At 41.7% G+C, this 19,296-nt stretch overlaps 1 protein-coding gene and 1 long non-coding RNA gene across 7 annotated transcripts in view; both read right to left on the minus strand.

Moving 5' to 3' along the window:
- Positions 1-19,296, minus strand: part of LOC147757250 (uncharacterized) — a 67,980-nt gene that overhangs the window by 7,749 nt on the left and 40,935 nt on the right. The gene's annotated exons all lie outside the window — the stretch shown is intronic.
- LOC111245923 (uncharacterized) lies at positions 3,586-14,118 on the minus strand. 6 transcript variants are annotated; one of them, XM_086978834.1, is made up of 3 exons: positions 9,571-14,118; positions 8,318-8,369; positions 3,586-8,116 (listed from the first exon to the last, which is right to left on the minus strand). In XM_086978834.1, exon 1 carries the CDS (start codon positions 10,749-10,751, stop codon positions 9,708-9,710), a length of 1,044 nt encoding a protein of 347 aa, XP_086834960.1. In that variant the 5' UTR covers positions 10,752-14,118; the 3' UTR covers positions 3,586-8,116; positions 8,318-8,369; positions 9,571-9,707. The 6 variants fall into 6 exon arrangements, with proteins under 6 accessions (XP_086834960.1, XP_086834962.1, XP_086834958.1 ...); XM_086978836.1 differs by lacking the exon at positions 8,318-8,369; XM_086978832.1 differs by having other exon boundaries at positions 3,586-8,369.

A 19,296-nucleotide genomic window follows, 5' to 3' on the forward strand; every position in this document is an offset into this window, starting at 1 on the left:
TTTGGAAAAATCAATACAATATGATGGTATGTCTGTTCGACAACCACCCCAATTTATCGTAACTTGACGGACTAGAGGAAGCAAATGGCTTTATCAATTAGACAGATCATGCAACTTTCGAGGCGTCAATTCGCGCGGAACAGTTCATTCTAAGGTGAGCGCCACTAAACCATCTCATCATTGTTGACGGAAAGTATAAACAATATATGTTTATAATTGACAGCTTGGAGATAGGCAAAATTGCGCCCTCTTTTTTGGTGTTCCGAGTTGTGCATTTGCTATTGCCCTAACATTACTTCAATCTGGCCTTTTCCAGTGTGGAACAAAGAGTATCTGTCTAGGCTCAGTTTCAAAACTGCCCCTTCTATGTAGAATATTCCGGTGACTAGTAGGAGCATATTTTAAACCCCTTATAAATCCTCATCTAGCTTCTCGGTATATTCGATTCTAAAGCTGGCGATACAGCCCTACAAAAGGGTCAAGAGGGCTTTGCGACAGGTGCGATTGTATTATCAGCAAGTAATCGCAATCTGAGATTTTTCCTTTATCCCAGTCTGTTGATACATTTCGAATGCAACCTTTTATAAACGGAGCCGTCGTAGAATTTACACATGCGGCAACATTCTTCGTTCACAACCTGTTGTAGCCCTTTTTGAACGCTTCTGAATTCAGGAACAAATGTTACTTCTGCTGAAAGGCTTAGATCTAAGATAAACAGCCTTGAATACGTCAAACAGAACATTGTGACGCCTTTACTGATAATCACTGGCTTTTAAAGTTAATGAGTCACCTTTATGAATTCTTTGAATAAAAAGAACTAGCGCATGTAAGCAGCTCTAGATATTTTAGAATTTTATTATGTTGAAAAATCCAAACATACTGGAACGTACGACGGCCGATAAATTGCAGTATTGTAGTTGAAATGCAACAACTAACGCTATGTGCCATAAACAAAAACGCATGGTAACGATATGTTTTCCTACGTACTCTGCATGTATATATAAACATGATGAAAGCCCATTTACTGAACCTCGTTAGTTAAGGTGCTTGGCGTATTTTGTGCGTCATTTTTTACTCTATGAAAAATATTGGCCTCGGCCGGAGGCAAATGTAGATAACTTCTGAACTCTTAACCAATTTTCCATTGCTATTGAAATATCACGAATTCAATATCTATGGTTGAATAATCTCGAAGGTGAGTACTGACAAAGGTCTCTAAGGTTATTATCGTCAAATCCATAATTTGAATGCTAATATAAGACAAACGCTCACCCAAAGGGAACCATTTCATAAAAATAACCCGGAAGGATAATCCGGTTAATATGTAAGGCTTCGAAGCAATTCGCGAAGTAAGGCAATCATTGCAGGCGGATTTAGAAACCTGTAGAGACCAAAACCACACACGTATTAAAAAAATGTCTGTTCCTATAATGGACAAATGCTAGTACCTGGCTAGCACCTAGGAATAGGTTTATACGACACAGTTTCGCTTGCATTACGAGAGCCGCTTTAATACGATTCCGTCGTGCAGATCGTGAAGATCGTCGTGCACAATGGTGAGTGATGTGGGTATAATTAATGGGTTTTTGCATTTCTGGAATATGTTCAATGTTACTTGCTTAAACTTCACTTTGTCTTGTGTATAAAGAGCAACGAAATCATTTGATGAATTTGAATTATTTCAGATATGTAAATTTAGACTGTTGCATCTGGTGATACGGTTGCGGTTTGTCGCTAATACCAGATGCTTATGGTTTACATTTTTCAATAATTTTTTTGATAGTGTAGTATTGGGATATGCGACTCAAGCTTCTCGGAATTGATTTTGTAGTCTCTCCGCAAGATGTTCACCCTAAAGCTTCCGATTCCTCTGTCCTCCCCCCGCCCGGGCAATAACTCGTTTAGCTATCACTGCCAATAACCATTCCAAAAGATCATGTAAACATTTTAAATGCAATAAATATTAAAAACGTTTTGTTTTTCTTGAAGCTTTGTCATCGTCATGAAGCACTTACGTGCCTCACTTACTTCCTATCCTTCGTGTGTAAAATAGAACATAAGTGTTTAGCAGTAACAGAGACTCACGAATATAAGAGATGTAAACCATATAGCGGAATCACCGTTGTTATCAGTTATTGATTACAATTATATTACCAGTGTTATATCTAAGTTACCAACATATTCAGTGTTAGAAAAATAAATCAAAGACAAGTGTCTAAATAACATCATTTTGCAGTCAGTTATAGAAACCATAGATAACTATATCAAAAATCATATTGTTTATCGTATTCTCTTCATCTCCGTCGACAGATTTCATGTCTATTGAATCACGTCGGCCCGCTAGGTTAGATCTCACTGCAGCCAATGATTTCTGACATCGCATAATATTGCTCGAGCTTTCGTACATCACGATCGTCGGTAGTGCATCTTTTGGGGTGCCGCAAATCGTAGTTGTCGCTCTTCACGAGCTCAAACGATAACGGAACAGATATTGCACCTTGCCCGTATCGCATAAAGCAATGCTTCGATGGCCGCAGGAACATAAAATATAACCAATATTATCAAACTCAATCTTTTTCACTGTCACTTCTCCCATAGCCGAAAAGAAAACTAAAAAATAATTAAACATTGCAATATAATTGTGCTAAGAGTCCTGTTTATCTGACCTTAAGACTCTGACTGAAATATAATGAAAATACGAAACACCAACCAATCGAAACACGAACAATATGGCGATGCGCCTTCATAAAATGCATGTACACTCCTAGCGAGTGCAGATCTAAATAAGCTTTTACCTGCATTCCATAAAAGTAGATGATCCTCCTAGTAGGTAGGCTGAAATTTTCTATGAGTTACGAAAAAATTTAGATGGACGATGATGTTCTGTAGGAACCTCTTAGCAAAGGAAAACTGGCTTTTTGATGGATACTAAGGTTTTGCTCAACTTGAAGCCAGTTTAGGTGTTTTAGATATTTTGGAAATTCGATTAATTCCGAGATGTTCATCGGCTCTACAACTATAAGGGTTTGGTATTATTATTTATATTACATAAATATTCCGATTTTTACAGATTCCTAGGGTACAAGCATAAGCTGTCGGAAAAATTGGCGTTCAGTTGCTGACCCGATATTTAATCACTGAAGAGTATGCACAAAATAAACGACCATGTCTGTATGTAAAGTGTATAGGCACAGGACTTTTGGACCTGCATTTGTATTCCATCATAATATACTTTTTTTAACAATAACCATTATGTAACACTTGGGTGCATTAGTTGTTCAAGACAGCCATGTTAAAACGCACAACCAGGTCTAGTTTTCCCTGTTTGTTTGCATAAGAAAAATAGAAGTACCCTTAGGGTGCAACTTGCTACTAATCTGTATTTTGATTTGAGTTGGCAGTCGAATAGTTGAGACACAAAGGAGTGCTACTCAAACCTATTTTATGCCTATCAAGTTCCTGCCTATTGATATGAAATATCACTATGAAATAAACAGAAAATATTGTTTCTATAATACTGTACTATATAAATTATTACGATATGTAATAACCTTATAACGATATGTAACCTTAATAACAGACCGCTTAAGTTAACACAGTTAAGAACCGCTTATATTTATTCTCATTATCAAGAGCATTTTAGTTTTGATCATTACATAATCAATATGAGTGCAGTTTACAGATATAAATAAAGGATATAGTATATAATTGGGACACGATCGGATCTTTTTGACGATTTGTTGTATATTCATTTATGTTTTATAATAGTTATAATGTAACATTTGGTTGTGGCCTGAAGTAGTTCTTGTTACATTTGTCGTTTTTTTTTTTATTTAATCTGAACGCGTTTTTCTCGGTACGCAATGAAACGATTAGAATATTACTATTATTACTATAAGTATGCCCAGCAGCATAAGTTATATACACATACTTTTCGTTCTCGTTAATAATTAATTTTAACCAACAATACACACACACACAATCGGTTCACGAATGCATTTACAGGTTAACATATCTATAAATATATACAGAACTAAATCTACCATGATGATGATTAGATAAGCAAATTGCGTAGATATACACGCCATATACCAATCAGCGGTGATCGAGTCTCACGTAATAGAGGCCATCCGGGCAGTCATATGAATATAGAATGATCTCTCCCTCCGGGTTTAAATCGACCGTCAGCCGACGTCAAACAAACGGGCGTAAATCGAAAACGGACCCTATTGTAGAATCGGCAGGGACCACCAGCCATAATACATATAATATATAGTATTTAACTTATTATTGCTATTTATCGACCAAGAACACATAATTCCGTGTATACACCCAAACACACGCTCACACCCGCGCACACACACATACACACACACACACACACACGCCCACCCACCCACCCACCCACACATACACGCCAACGCACACACACATACTGATCAATGTTTGAATACATCAAAATTAGGTTCAGCCATCGTTATTGTCTAACATAGCAAGTATACATGGCATTATTAATAGCCCCATATTTGCTCCACCGTTATAAGCGTCGATTTGTGAATGCAATAATCATTGCCAACCTCCGGACGATTGCTACGATCTCAATGTTCTGTTATCCTACGCCGATCGCCATTAGATCAGTAACTGTCCATTGGATGTCCACTGCTGTTCGATGTATACACGAAATTCGACAAAGCATCTCATCGATGACTCCAACGCGACAAAAACGACGACCCAAACTCAACAAACCAACCCAACTATAACAACATGCCCCTCGAGAAACCAGACTAAACGAGGAAACCCCAGATGTAGGGTGAAACATAGAATGGACCAGCAACGTAAGCAGAAAGCATTAGCAAAGGTACGGTCACTATAAGACGATGACAGGGTAGACTATGCGTGTATAAAAAAAACCAGAGAAAAATAAGTATTTAAATAGTCAGAAGGGCCGATAGAAAAGAAAAAAAAGTAAGAATAACTTAGGAAAATTAACGTACGAAGGCTAGTTTAAGGGAAAATAACGGAAGCTGTTCGTGATTATGACAATGGGCGCAGTAATGGCTTCACAGAAACAAGTGAGACAAACTGAACTATAGAGGCTAACTTCCGAGCGGCTGTGGCCGATTTCGGCATCAGCAACAGCAGCAGTGTTACGGTCTTTCGGTGTTTAGTGGCAGTGTTTGATAGCTAGTGCAACGAAAGTAAACGGTCACCGGCTGATTTCATGGTGCCGCTTCATGGTTATTGGCCTACGTGCTGCTAGTCCAGAAACCGGTGGCGACGGGAGAAATATTACGGTCAGGTAGACAGGCAGGCCAGTTTTCTGTCGAATACTATGCATACTGAATGGTGTCGTTCCTTGCTTCGTCTGTAGTGGCTTACTTAGCTATCGATGGCTTTCCCCGTCTCTATACTGACGCCTCACGCTCATTGTCTTCGTGACAGAACCGCAGCAGCAATAGCAGTTGGCGAAGCTCTAGCCTGCTTTATCAACCACACCAACTTCATCAGGACCAGCTGGTATCCAGTACAAAGCAGCATTTGTTTCGATGCGGGTTCTGTTAGTTTTCAGCTTGCTATCGGTGATCGAGGTGCAACACGCACCTTTATCTCAACAAAGTTTAGATAGACGGTCTCCAGCAAAATGAATAGTAAAGGTAAAAAAAAGGTTAACATAGGGAGAAATAGAAGGCTATATGTATAAAAAGGAAGAGGCACATCGGGAATTTGTTTTGCAGACGTACAAAGGAAAGACGAGGGCATGTGGTTTGTAATTCAAATCATGCGAAATCATGGAAAATAACAACGAAAGCTCAAGCTAAACATTTTTCAAAAAAAGCTTTTGCAAACTGTATGCAGCTATTGAAAAAGACTGAGACTAGAAGACAAAAAAGAAACTAAATAAGCATTGATCACCTGGTTCGTCACCAGTAAATCAATATCATCATCGCGTTATCCACAGCCAAAAAAAAAGCACCAACACACAGGTTGGGGGGGGGGGGGGGGGTATTTGCGTTTGTGTGTTCCTTGCAAATATTGTATACCCTAAGAAGTCACATTGCTAACATTAGCCACGTATGTGGGCAGGCCATTGCGCGAGCGCGAACCTTTTGCCAGCTCTTTCATTTGCTCTCAATCCCTCGCTCGATCCATCTTCATTCGCGCAACTGATTACATGATGACGCCCATCGATCGGACTTGTCTATCGATTGACGTTGTCGTTGTTGTTGGAGGGTTGGTAAAGACCAACCGCTTTTACTACTAGGGTTATATTTTACGGGTATTTTCACTCCTATCACATTACTGTGAATTCTAACGCAGCTGTTTCTGCTATCGTTATGATCTTCTGAATGGGACTCGGTTTTCCCTTAGAATCGGTGGTGATGGTGGAGTGCGGTTTCTATTATCGTGTAGGGTGCTTGTTGGTCGATCACGATCGTGTTCAGATCTAGCTGGACAAGCAATTCCGATAGAATGTCTTCCCGTTATCGGCGACGAACGGCACAGCGGGACGCATCGTCCGTTACTGGAGTCTGACGGTCGTAGCTACATTTTCGTTACACTTGAATGTATCTTGTTTAACGTTGGATTTTGTTGACACTACACTTTGAGCGGCATCGTCTGCTGTACATTTTAGCAGTCGTCATCGACAATAGCATGAGCGGTGCCCAATCAGCTGAGCGAAAACGGGATCGGTTATTCGGCGGAAGGCTAAAAAACGAGCGGAACTTCGCCTTCGTCAAATAGTTATTTCGCTTCTAGCTGGTCGCTGCCGCAACATTTTCAGACCCAGCAAGCGAACCGCATCGAATATGAGAGAGGAGTAGCTCACCAAAATAGCTTCGCTGTTGATCGCGGCATTACCCGCTGCAATGGCATTTCATTCAGTGGGTGGTCATTTGATCAGCTGAGAAAGAGGTAACAATTACATCGTTGAGAAAACGATGAAAGCGTTTGATTGCGCAAAGCAGCGACACTGGGGTGGAACACGTTGTAGAAGGACTTCATTGTCGGATAATGTTATGTGCCGTTGGACGCGGCCAGAAAAGTCCACAGCAGAAATGACATTTACCGTTAATGGATGCGTTGTCTTCGTAGGATGCGTCAAATTGCTACAAGTTAATTACTACCATTTTCTGTCTCAACTCCAAAAACATCTTTCAAGTTTTGTGCGAAATGCCAACTAGTGAAAAGAAAAAACCCTTCTCCAATTATCTGAAGGATATCTAAAGGGATAGATTTATGCGTGCGCAGCTTGTCCTTATTTCGAACTGTTTGCTACTAAGGTTGTTGCCTTTTTTGTTACCTTCGTCAAATCACAACAACACCAGCAATATTGTATGACGACATCGTAACAAAGGTAACGCTCCTGTCAGTACGCTATTGCCGCTACTATTTTATTTGTTTCTATTGTCTTTCCATCAGCAGCGTCAGCAACGACATCAGCAGCATGTCCAGTATATCAGTATACGATCGTCATCGCCCACTAAAAGCAGAGAGTTTTCCGCAGAGGACTAAGCGGCATACGCACACAGACGCGCATGCTTGCGATTGTTAAAGAATGTATGTAAATTAAATATACGAACACAGACGCGCATCGACCGACAATGGCGCAGGCGATCATTGACAACAGCATAATTGTTATTGCCTAACCGCCTTTGTCCTCATCTTTGTCAAGCTTGACGGCCTCATGAAAAGAACGCCGTTGTCACTCGCGCCTCTCGCACCCCATCATGAACCAACAGAAGAAAAAATCGAATAAGTTAATGAGCTGGCAACCAGTTTGTTAATAGAAGTGACAAAGTAAGAAGCACGAAATAGCCTTGTGATCGATGGTAGTGGGAACATGGATAGTGGTAGTGAAATGGCAGCAGGACCTGCACGAGGCTTCAATACAAAAGAAAGAAAAAACATTACCACAATATCGGCGTTTTTCCTCATTTTTCAATCATTGTCCCTTTTCGCAGCGCGAACATCTGACCATCCCGTCAACGACCGGTATATAGGCCAGCAACCTGCGGTTGCTATTGCCACTGCTTACGTTGCCGATGTCCTGACGCCAATATCGTCCGCCAGCAGCTATAGTAGTGATAATACTACGACAATATGGGTATTCCAGCTGCAAAAACCATAGCCTAATTAAAATACTATTTATAGTAATACGCCTACGCTAATTACTGCTACGATCGTGCCTGTTCCTGGCAACGGATTTCGAGCTAAAAAAATCAGCCAAAAATTCTTCGTTCACCCACAATGTCATACTAATAACAACTATTCATCCCAATAATGGTCATGTTTCGCAAATGAAGCTGTCTGTTACCTCGTCGTCTCTCAGTTGCATTAATAATATCAGCTTCACGAGGAGGGCCCGTCTGGTGGAAAAAGGACGGCATTACATTAGATTATTGACACTAGGCATATACATTATAGAGAACGTGGATGGGACGCTGGTGACAACATAGGCAGATAAATACATACTTTTTACACTACGTAGAAAATCACGTACTGATTATAGGGATCGATCATGGCAGGCGCGAGCTAATTGTTATAATCAAATGGCACACGTGACTAGGTGAGTAACAGAACACTAACAAAGGTAATAACGCACGAATATAGCAATGATACAAGGGAAATCCATGATACTATCGGTATTAGGAAATGCAGTGAGCCCGTACGACTATATATTACCACCGGTAACAGTTCTGTGGCTAAGCAAAAGCTAGATTAGCCATACAAGATAAGGGCAGTTTTAGCCGAGCGAAACTGAAAAGTACAGATAATGATAGAAGAATATAAAGTTCATAACTGTGTTGGAGATCAGGTTGAGGGGGATTTTTTTGTGAAACAATTTGAAGAAAACGATTTACAAACATCGATAGAAGCAATAGGACAACATGAAACAGTTGAGACATGACTAAAGTTGTAAAGGAAATATAGTATTCATAACTTAGGCTATGCACATTTAAGAGATATGTGTCAATAAATGAGCTGAGAGACTACCAAGAACAACTAGCAATATTCACCCTGAATCTTTTTAGTAAAGGAAATACCTGTATTGGCGAGGAAATTGAATAGGGAAACAAGTGGAGAAATGAGAAAAAAAATACTCTACTAGTAGAGAAAACTTGAATTTAGAAAAGCTTCTAAGATAAGACCAATTGCACGAGGGCTAAAAACCTACAGCCAAGTTAAGAGATAAGCAACATGCGGCATGCAAAGATGTTCATCCCTGATACGAGCCACGAGCAGCGCAAGGACGAAATCATCGTCTAAACACGTGCAAACTACCTATCGAACGCGTTGTTTGCAGCAGAGGGAACAGCTTAAAGAGCCTTGAACAATACATAGATGAATCTTACATGTCATATATAGGAGTCAACGATATTATACTCATAAGACTCTTTCACTCAAAGTTGTCTGAAATCCAGGCAGAACTGCTGATAAGGAGAGGTTTCTAAGAAGTGAATTGAAGATATGGAAAATGGCAGCTGGTGCAACCCACAGCATCACAAACACATCAATGTACTTAACTCTGCAAAAGAAATTTTCATTTATGCATTCTCGACCTCATACCTCTAACTAGCACTAACTGTGACGTAATCGTATCTGCTTTTGCTACTACTGGAATTTAGCATAATGCGAAAATATGATTTTCGGCATATGCCGGAGTGATTCGGCTTGTATCATGGAAACTGCTCCAATAATCCTTCTTAGCGCGTGGGCTTTGATACGGCACTCCCCTTATGTGCTGTACTAGCCGCGGCATGAAGGTCTCCTCCATAAGAGCTTCCACGCGCACTGGTTGAAAACGCAGAATCTCCATACGTAGTGGTTCCTCTGTAGGCCGCAGCAGCGTCGAACGTCGTTTGGTGACCAGGCGCCGTGGAGTGGAGGCCAGATGCAGTCCGGCCACTGGCGTGCTGCTGCGAGTAGGAATCGGCCACGCCGATCTGAATTGGTGACGTGCGGTAACGAATCACATTGCGATCAGGCTCCATTATCGGATGTGGACCAGGATTGATAGCTAGCTGAGGTTTTTGACTAAAATAATGATTTCCCGAAGCTGCGGTCTCAAGGTCAAACGGTTTATCGACCATTTTAAGAAGGGACTTCATTACGTCTTCATTGCTAGCGTACGGCTCCGATGGTGAGGCGGCAAGGTCACCATTGGCTAGCTGTCCGATTTGGCTTGTCTGATCGACGACCGAGAATAGTCCACCGTAATTATTACCTGCAAAATGTGCTCCGTAATCTGGTAGCCCGTCACCGCCTAACGAGTTGAACGGCCCGGACCCACCATTGGAAATGTAAGGAGAAGCAGCAGTCATTGGACCCTGAAGACCTGCGAAACCGTTCGAGTAGGCAGATGGTCTTTGAGGCGGTTTAGCATACGATGGCCCAGCATATGAAGGTGCCGCATATGATCCATAGGGAGCGCTCGAAGCGTGCTGCAAGTCAGGTCGAGAACCGTATGGGGTAGGACCCAAATCATAACCAGGAGGATATGGGCCACGTGGCGGAGATGGTGGTGGCGGACCAGGAGGGCCGTAGTGCGATCCCTTCGGTGATGGTCCATTGGCAGTGTATCTATGAGATCCACCACCACTGTGATAGTGCGGAGCAAAAGCGACATTCTGGTTATAGTCTTCGGGCTTATCCCAGCCGAACATTTTTTTAGCACGATCCCAAATGGGTCCCGCACAGGCCTGGTTGATCACTGCCGTTCCCACAATTAGCACTGCGACAAATTTCATCTTGTCCAACAAAACGAAAGCTTAATCAGCTCGAAAGAAGTTTCCAAACAAGACGAAAACTAATCAGTAACACGTCACCGTTCAATTCGGCTCACAAGAGACTGTTACTCCGCGTAAGCAAATGTTTGCCTTGTATGATACGTGCGACCCTTCGGTATACCACGTCACTGACACCTTCACACTAATGTCACCGCTAATAGTGGCAACGGTTCAATTCCTGTCTTGTCATCTACCTATTGATTTCGTGTTCTCCGCGCAGCAGTGCGACTGCTGTCCGACTGCCCCGGCGAGGTAGCGGCGGCCACTTTTATAGTTTATTAACATTTACTCGGCGAGAAGAACGCGGTTCACCTGCTTACCGATTGCCCGCCGAGGGGCAGTTGCAAGAGGAGCAGTTCAGTAGCCGCTGCAGAATTTTGCCAGCAGACGACGTTTCGGGGTCCATTGAGGGGACGGAACGGAACCAAAGCAGGCAGCGAACAACAACACACCGTATGGTTATTGATGGCAGCCGAGAAGAAGAATCATCCAGGTTGCAAGCAGGTAACCGATTCTCGCCGATGCGCAATGCAACAGCAAACAACAGGGCAGAAGCATCAATTGCAAACGCCATTCAAATCGTCGGTACCGCTGGCCGCGTGGCGGTCGGTTAGGTCTTCCCTCTCATCCATGGGGGCCGGTGATGATATGCAGGGGCCAATGGTAACAGGGTGCCCCGCTAAAAGGTTCGGCTAGCAATACATTCCCTCTCTCCTGGCTTCCTCCCGTTTTTTTTTTTTTTTTTTCATTTTTCGCCCTGTCTTTGGCGGCAAATAACAGGGAGAGTCTTTGGATAAACAGCGGCTACTACCGGCATCGAGCTAACAGCCACGATGCGCCAAGATTGCAGGATTTTACCGGTGGAATCACTGCGTATACGCTACACCTCTGCAACACAACATTTAACGATGAAGACAGCCAGCGCTGGCGATGGGTTTGACGCCGGTGCCAGCATAGATCATTAGCGCCGCGAACGCGTCGGGCAACAGGAAGGGCTATAGTGGTGGTGACGCCGCTACGACACGGTTGACTGCCTGCTCCCTGCGCATCGACAGTTAGACCTGTTGAACGCTGACGTTCGCAACCGACTTGCTTTGATGTTTCATGGACAGTCACCGCTTTCTCGCGAACCCCCTTGGATGTCCACGGTCGCTATCACATCCATCGTGTTTTCCTTCTTAGCTCATATTTGAAAACGCGGGGAACCGGCATCGCTTGCTGGACCATTAGCCGTCCCGTCAAAGCATCATCATCAGCATACGTAGTGCCTGGCGCCCCCAATACCTACCTAAAGGCATCGTCATCCTGCTAATATGTACCCAGTATCCCTTCATAGACGGCCGGATGCACTTGCCAAGCAAAGATAATACAAACTTCAACACACACACACAAACAAACACGTTCCTGTGCAGGCCAGAAGCCATAGACGAATGTTTTGTGCAGCAAGTGGATATGGCCAAACGGATCCACCGACCCGATGGACGATATGTTGTGTCCGCCTCTCAGCTCAATATACAACAGGCGCTATTCATTGATTCGTTCGTCTAATCAAACAGCTGAACACCCCCTTCCCCCCTGACGTTCGCATGTACAATCCAATCTTATGATGCTGTCGATGGCGTTGAAGAACGTGCCGCCGTTGAAACAGCAGCACATGGGTACAAAATTTTCAGCGACGGAGGGATGCCCCATCGTCAAATCCGTTCAACGTTACCCCTATCTCTTTATCTATAAATGAGCGAATGAATGATCGTAGCGTCTAACGTAGTACGCAGTAATCTGAAAGGAACGAGTCGGTACTGCCGCTGGTGAGTCAGTGACGAGGATGAAATTACTGCAGTATCTTAGCGAACTGTATAGAAATGATAGTTGTTATGCTCGTAGTAATTGTAGTAATTTAATGGTCTCAATAACGATGCTGATGGCGGTGATTTCGCTAATGTTGATGATGATCATTATGCTAGCAATGAAAAAGCTAACTGGTTGGGATGGCCGCTATGTCGCTATCCACACGTGGACACCGTAAATTGTATCGGTTGGTCAGACAACAGTTGATGGTATGGCAAGTTACCGAGACCTCGCCGGTCTGCTATCCTTTTTCTTCATAGCAGTAATAGAATATATACAATCTGCATGTGTGATTTGAGATGGTGATGAAGCGCACGAAAATACGTTGCGCATCAACTTGTCATGCCAGGTACGCTGCCACAGATGCAGCAGCGGCACTGATGGAACAACACAAGTTTAACTTGAACTTTTCTGGTTCAGCTTCTGGTCTCACGGTTTTCCAGTGTTTTTGAGCCTTTTCTTCAGTTCAGTCTGACAGATCCTTGTAGGATGTTACCTAACAGATCTGCACTTACACAGGCACACTAACACAAACAGGCAAATAGTCAAATGCTTTGTGGCTGTACACCCTACAAGAAGTTACTCTAAATGCGTTCGACTGTATCATAGGCAGAGGTTGGGACCTGATACGTGCGCAGCTAAAGAGAGTCGTGCACCCATACACGCCCACATAAACACCTTCACCATGGTGCAGACGCCATTGAATGGTGTCATTCATATCATTTTGCGCAACATTACCATTGGTCTCGTTTGTTGCGCGGAATGAACTGCTCGCACCGGAATAAAGAACAGATCGTACGAATACGTGAATGAGTCAATGGATTAATGAATCGAATCAATGTAGGGTTGGAACGCAGCCAAGACGCTGTTACTTGAAACGATATAACAATTTTATGAAGCGGGCTGAACACACCACTGATGTACACCCAGTCACGGATGCCACTGCTGTCTGGCGACGGAAATGATGATGGAAATGCCACAGGAAAAGTAACGTACAGTTTACATGACGGTGACTATAGAATGAGGTATTACAGTGACCCGGCCGGCCGATACGTGAAGAACGACAGGGGCATGAGCACAATGTAGATAATAGAATTCGTTTCTACTAGTACGACTCCTTTCATGGCTTCTTTCTATATTATTCCTCTTTCTTATTTGTATATCATTCAACAAATACGGCGACCCAAGCATCAGCTGCTGTCATTAGTGAAAAATTAAGTTAGGCAGGAACCCAGCTGGTGAATTGTGGAACAGATCGTCAATTGAAATGGTTTGTAGGTAACGGTAAAAATCTAAGCGAAATACGGTTTCTCGAAAATGTTGGTCAGGGATATATATATATATATATATATATATATATATATAATAGTCTGCCAGGCAGTCCACTGATACTGAGCGACCTAATTCTGTCGTGTAATAATGCCCTACATAAGCTTCCCCAAATAACCTGAAAATATATCAGTGATTTGAAAATGGATAATGTACCCCGCGCTATAATTTTGTTATTTTCATTATGCAAATATTGCAAGTTATCGGCTGAACTAAGTCTTATATAAACTAGAAATAACGTCGTTCAAATGAACGAAGTTGAATAGAAGATTATGGATGTGATAGGCAACGCATTTAGCGAAAATGAAAGCAGTGGAGCCGTTTCGTAGCGAGAAAAGCACTTGAGCTTGTCTCTAACGAGACAACTATAGGGAATGGGAAAAGAGAGCGTTTCGATGATTTGTATTTCTATTGCCAGAGCAATAATGTAGCTATCGGCTACAGTTGACAGTCGACAGGTAATACCCTAATTGTCGTGCAAACAATCCATATAACAAATCAAGTAAATATCACACTATTACCAGGCTACATGGGTACGTTTCTTTTTTGAGCCATATATACTTTTGTGGAATTGCCTAAATATTATGAACAAAATAATCTAGCGTACAACGCTTAGGACAAAAAAAAATCAATTAAATATAGCATGCACGCAAACAATTCAAAGAGTCCTTTATTCCATTTGCAGGGCCCAAGGAATATATCGATTCATTTAATTTGAATATACTTATTGAGTTCTAGGTATTACTCTTATATATGCTATTTTATTATTGATAAAGTTACCGATAAAGGCTGCAGAGAGAAGAGGAACAATAGGAGAGAGACATGCCGGTACAGGAAACATCCAAGTCAAACGCTAGCCGGAAGAAAATTCATATCCAATTCGGACAATGTCTACCTGAAGGGAGCAAACGTTAAGTTAGTGCCAGCAAATCACTTGCTTGACATCACATGTGATCAAACGTGTCTAGTTATTATTTGTTTATTTATAAGTGATACAATAAATCGAATTGTTGCTTTTTCAGAGATGGGTACATATATCGGCAACAGCAAATACGCTAATGCTTTTACTTTTGGACACGATTTTCTATTTGCTGGTATCACAGCTGTTACGCTTTCACTGAAGTGATTGTTTTTGATGCAATATATTTTTCCTATCTATTGACTGTACAGTCCTTGACGTTATGGAAGTTAACCCAGATGTATTTTATTGCGTCACATGTTTCAGGGACGCGTGTAATGCACCTTTGAAGCTCAAATATGAAATTTTATAATATGTATAAGGTATCGCACGTTGTTATATCTATAGGCAATGCAAACGTCGGAGGTCAGTTCACTTTCCTTGCGGTTTTCACCCCGCGTAGGAACGCTATGGGCTGTATACATAAAGTTCCGGTAGTAGCTACTGCAAATTAAGTACCATTCTGACTAGTTCCATAATGAAATTTCGTAACAAAACGAATTCGATTAGTTCCAATTTGGAAAAGAGAACGCCTTCTATGTGTTTCATGAACGCCCAGATACGGATGGACTCACAGATCCACAACAGGCCATGCAAAGCGTATACATGTTCTGCCGGTAATTTCTTGCATCTCGATAAGGTAGAGGAGGACTAAATTTTCATAAATGTTTTAAATTTCACATCCAATATTGCCATTAGGCATTCTCTTAGATAATGGGATTTTATGGACTAGATCCGTTGCTTAAATAGAGATAAACAGACAGCTGGCTAATATTTCTACTGATAATTTTCTTTAATATTAACTATAGTTAGTAGCAATAACTGAAAGACTTTAAAACTAGAGAAAGTATAATTTGCGATCTGCACATATCAATAGAGATTTATGTGAGATCGAAATATCAAATTTTTTCAATAATGCCACTCAATAATAACTGGCTCGGACGAAACCTTAACTAAGGTTGAGGTATTTGTAATGTCGTTACCTAAATATCATCTGCTCAAAGTACATGCGCAGTTGTTCTGAACTGATCCAGCTGTCAGGCTTGCTAGTGTGCGTCGGATTCCATAATCGATTTTGTAGGAGATGATCTATTCAACCCAAATATATTTTTTGTTTTGCAAAAATCAGTCATTTTCGGTTGTTCCTAAGTCAAGTAAACGTCGACGATATAGCGAAATCATGTAACGGGTTTTAATGATATAATAAAATTCTTAAGCGCAAGGCGCCAGGTCGAAGCAACCATTGTCTATTCTTCGAGGTCGTATATTTTCTGCCGAAATATCCATAGGAATGAATGCTTTTTAACGTCACCCTAGGATACAGTGCCTAGGTCGATCAAGCAAATTGCCGCTCTTTTCATCGATTCTAGTGCTCTGTAGCTTCATTGTGCCGCCGGCCGTTCCGGGAGTAACGGGCTCGCACTCGGGTCGGACGAAAAGAAGGATTTGAAAAGTACCGTTTTCATTCAAAAAATGAAAATTATAAAAACACTCGAGTTCGAGTGCGGTTAGAGTGTAAAAGAACCAGTTTCAAACTACGAGCTAGAGCTCACTTTGGTCCGACCAACAGTCTAGTTTTTTTTTTATCATACTCATTTGTGCAATTTCGATTGGCATAATTTTTTACGTTTGGACCCAAATGCCCAACCCAAATCCGTTAGCTTATTTGGCTAGTGCAGAATATAGAAATCGCAGCACGTTTGCACTTGTTAGATGAATATGATAGATCGGGCTGCCCCTCATTGTCCAGATCTGCAGGTAGCGACGTTTTTTTTTTAACAAAGATGAGGCGAAAGACCAAAGACGGATAAACAGGTCACGGGCCAAAGTCGATTAAACGTACGGTGATTGGATGGGCCTTCGCCAGACACCAAACTGTACAAAATCGAAAATAAATCCACTTCGTAAGACACGCATGCAGACAAACAGCGCCGGCTATGAAACAGACGAATACAGAGGCTGGTAAGCATTTCTGTAGACCACACTCGTTCGGCTGTTTTCGTACCACGCCAATTTTTCGACGTAGTGAGGTCGGGCATGAAAAACGTTAGCCGTGAGTGGATATTTGACTCGAAAAAAACAAGATCCATCAAAACAATCCATTTGGATACGGTGCCATTAGTTCCTCAAATGCACACCATATTACCGCGCTGAGCTCAAGCCGACTATTGAACGTTAAATAGCCAGCGAACGTTACTTACGTTATATGCGACGAACACGCAATGTTATGCGACTTATGAAGCTGCATAGATAGGATGAGTCTACTTTTTCAATTGTGATTGATACTATTTTGCTTACGAGAAGCAGACAGAGACATGGAAAAAAATGATAACCAGGCACGTACTCTCCACGCATCGTAGTCAGGCGGCGTCTCCGTAATGACGGCGTCGTGGCTACATGGTAATTCGTTGGGTCTCTAAGTCGAAACGCGGACCATTGTATTAGGGGCATTCTGTAAGTATTTAGAGGTTAAGCAAGCATTGGGCAAAAAAGACAGTTAAAAATGGTGAACGCACTAAGGAGGAAGTTATCGTTATAATGATTCACAAATTGATATTGTCCTGAAGCTGACTGGTCAAATCTTGAAGAAGTGTCGGCTTTTTTTTGCGGCGTAGGAAGACGTTCGGTTTGCATGTAAGCATGTTGAAGCGTACCGTTTTGGATGTTCTTAGAAATTCGGGAATTTTAAATTGGAAATACGTAATTCGAATGATCACTTTTAGTTTATATATTTCGATATTGACGTTCAGCTCATGCAAGGGTTCTTGGTGCAGATAACAAAGCTATGTGACCTAATTCTTACTTGAAGCCGATGTGAGATACTTCCTGATCAAATAGAAACTGAAAATTGTATCAGCAACGATATGGAGAAATTATTGACATTGTGTACAAAGCTATTTACTAGTTACTATTTATATTTATTCTGCAGGACCGGCTTCCTACAAGCCTGCAAATCTGGAAAGTTCAGATTTACGAGAGCCTTCCATTAACTGAGTAACAAGAGCCAATTAATTGGATATGAGATATGAATTCTTCCTCTATTACATCACGTGCTAAAATCTCACTTCGATTAGCAGCCGCAATTCTATATCGTACACTAAAAGGTTTTCCTTAGTTTTTATCTATATTTTATAGTTTAGTTTAGAAAGTATCTTTATTCTAAAAGTCTTAAAAACGACAGAATATGAGAGCTCATTTTATAAGCAGCGTTTCGAAGAGCGGAACTCAATTATAGTCTGATCAACGTCTGAGCTAGTATAGTTAAATGCCTTAGTCTTAGACCGCAATATCAGACCTGGAAGAACTCAAAGTAACATGAGTGAGCATCTAAACTGAGGCAGAGATCAGGAAGGCGTCTGCTTGGGTACTAAATGTGAATTCAAATTTCAAAAGCATACAAAAGCCCGCAGATCCCCTACACGTGTCGGCTGACTGTTGCAGTTACGATTATGAGACAGGTTTGATTACCGCCATATAAAAATCTGTTACCTATAGACTCGTGTTTTGCGTGTCAGAAAAGATGACCCTGGAAAATTTCAGTAAAATAAGCCCACGTCTGCAGGGCATCAACTAATTAACAGAAGATTTACCATCTGAAACAGTCATATCAACGTAAGCACTTGTATTCAGATGCCGTAAAAATATTTGTTTTACTGTCATTCTTTCTTTCTTTAGTAAGATGCTTGTAGCGACATTCGTTCATGAATGGAACAACGCTCAAGTGTTCTGAGTCATCGTCACGGGCAGAGTTCTAAATTTCTGCCACGTTTACCCTATTCGCTGGTATGCACGAGCTCATCGACAGCTATTGCTTAATATTCAAATGATTAACCTTTTTTTTTTTTTTTTTTTATCTTTTAAACCGTTGTCGCTACTCTGATCTGACCGTATCATTACGTCAGTGACAGCAAAAGCTACGAGGCCAACGGCTAGAGCTTGACCCAGCCATCGGCTGGCCCAACGATAGTAACAAGATTTGCAGCGTGTGGAAAATCACCCGGCTGCCGATGAGCGAGCCATGAACAATGACGACATTAATAATGATAATGCATTGTAGCAATAGTAGAAACAAATACGAGGTAAATAGTGATATAGATCGTTAGACGTCTGATACGGCCGTTTAGTCGATAGAACGAAAGCTGGCAGCCTTTGGCAGTCAACCAAAGATAGAATTATACCAAACTCAATGGAGTCGAACTAGGCAGTTCAGCCATCGTATAAATTAGTAAGCACTTTGCTTGTGGTCAATTGTGGGACGATTGTTATCAATAAGATTTGCTCTCTCTCTCTCTCTTCTACCTTCTTACTTACTCCTAGTAACGTTGTTAAGTGCCACGGTAAGATTTCGATGCGGTTTCGCGGTATGGCAGT

This window comes from Varroa destructor, unplaced genomic scaffold (genome assembly GCF_002443255.2).
Source record: "Varroa destructor unplaced genomic scaffold, Vdes_3.0 BEIS01000002.1, whole genome shotgun sequence".
NCBI classification, from domain to species: Eukaryota; Metazoa; Arthropoda; class Arachnida; order Mesostigmata; family Varroidae; genus Varroa; species Varroa destructor.

What these genes read in the sequence shown, in the direction of transcription:
- LOC111245923 (XM_086978836.1), bottom strand. Translation starts at nt 10,751, where the DNA reads ATGAAATTTGTCGCAGTGCTAATTGTGGGAACGGCAGTGATCAACCAG.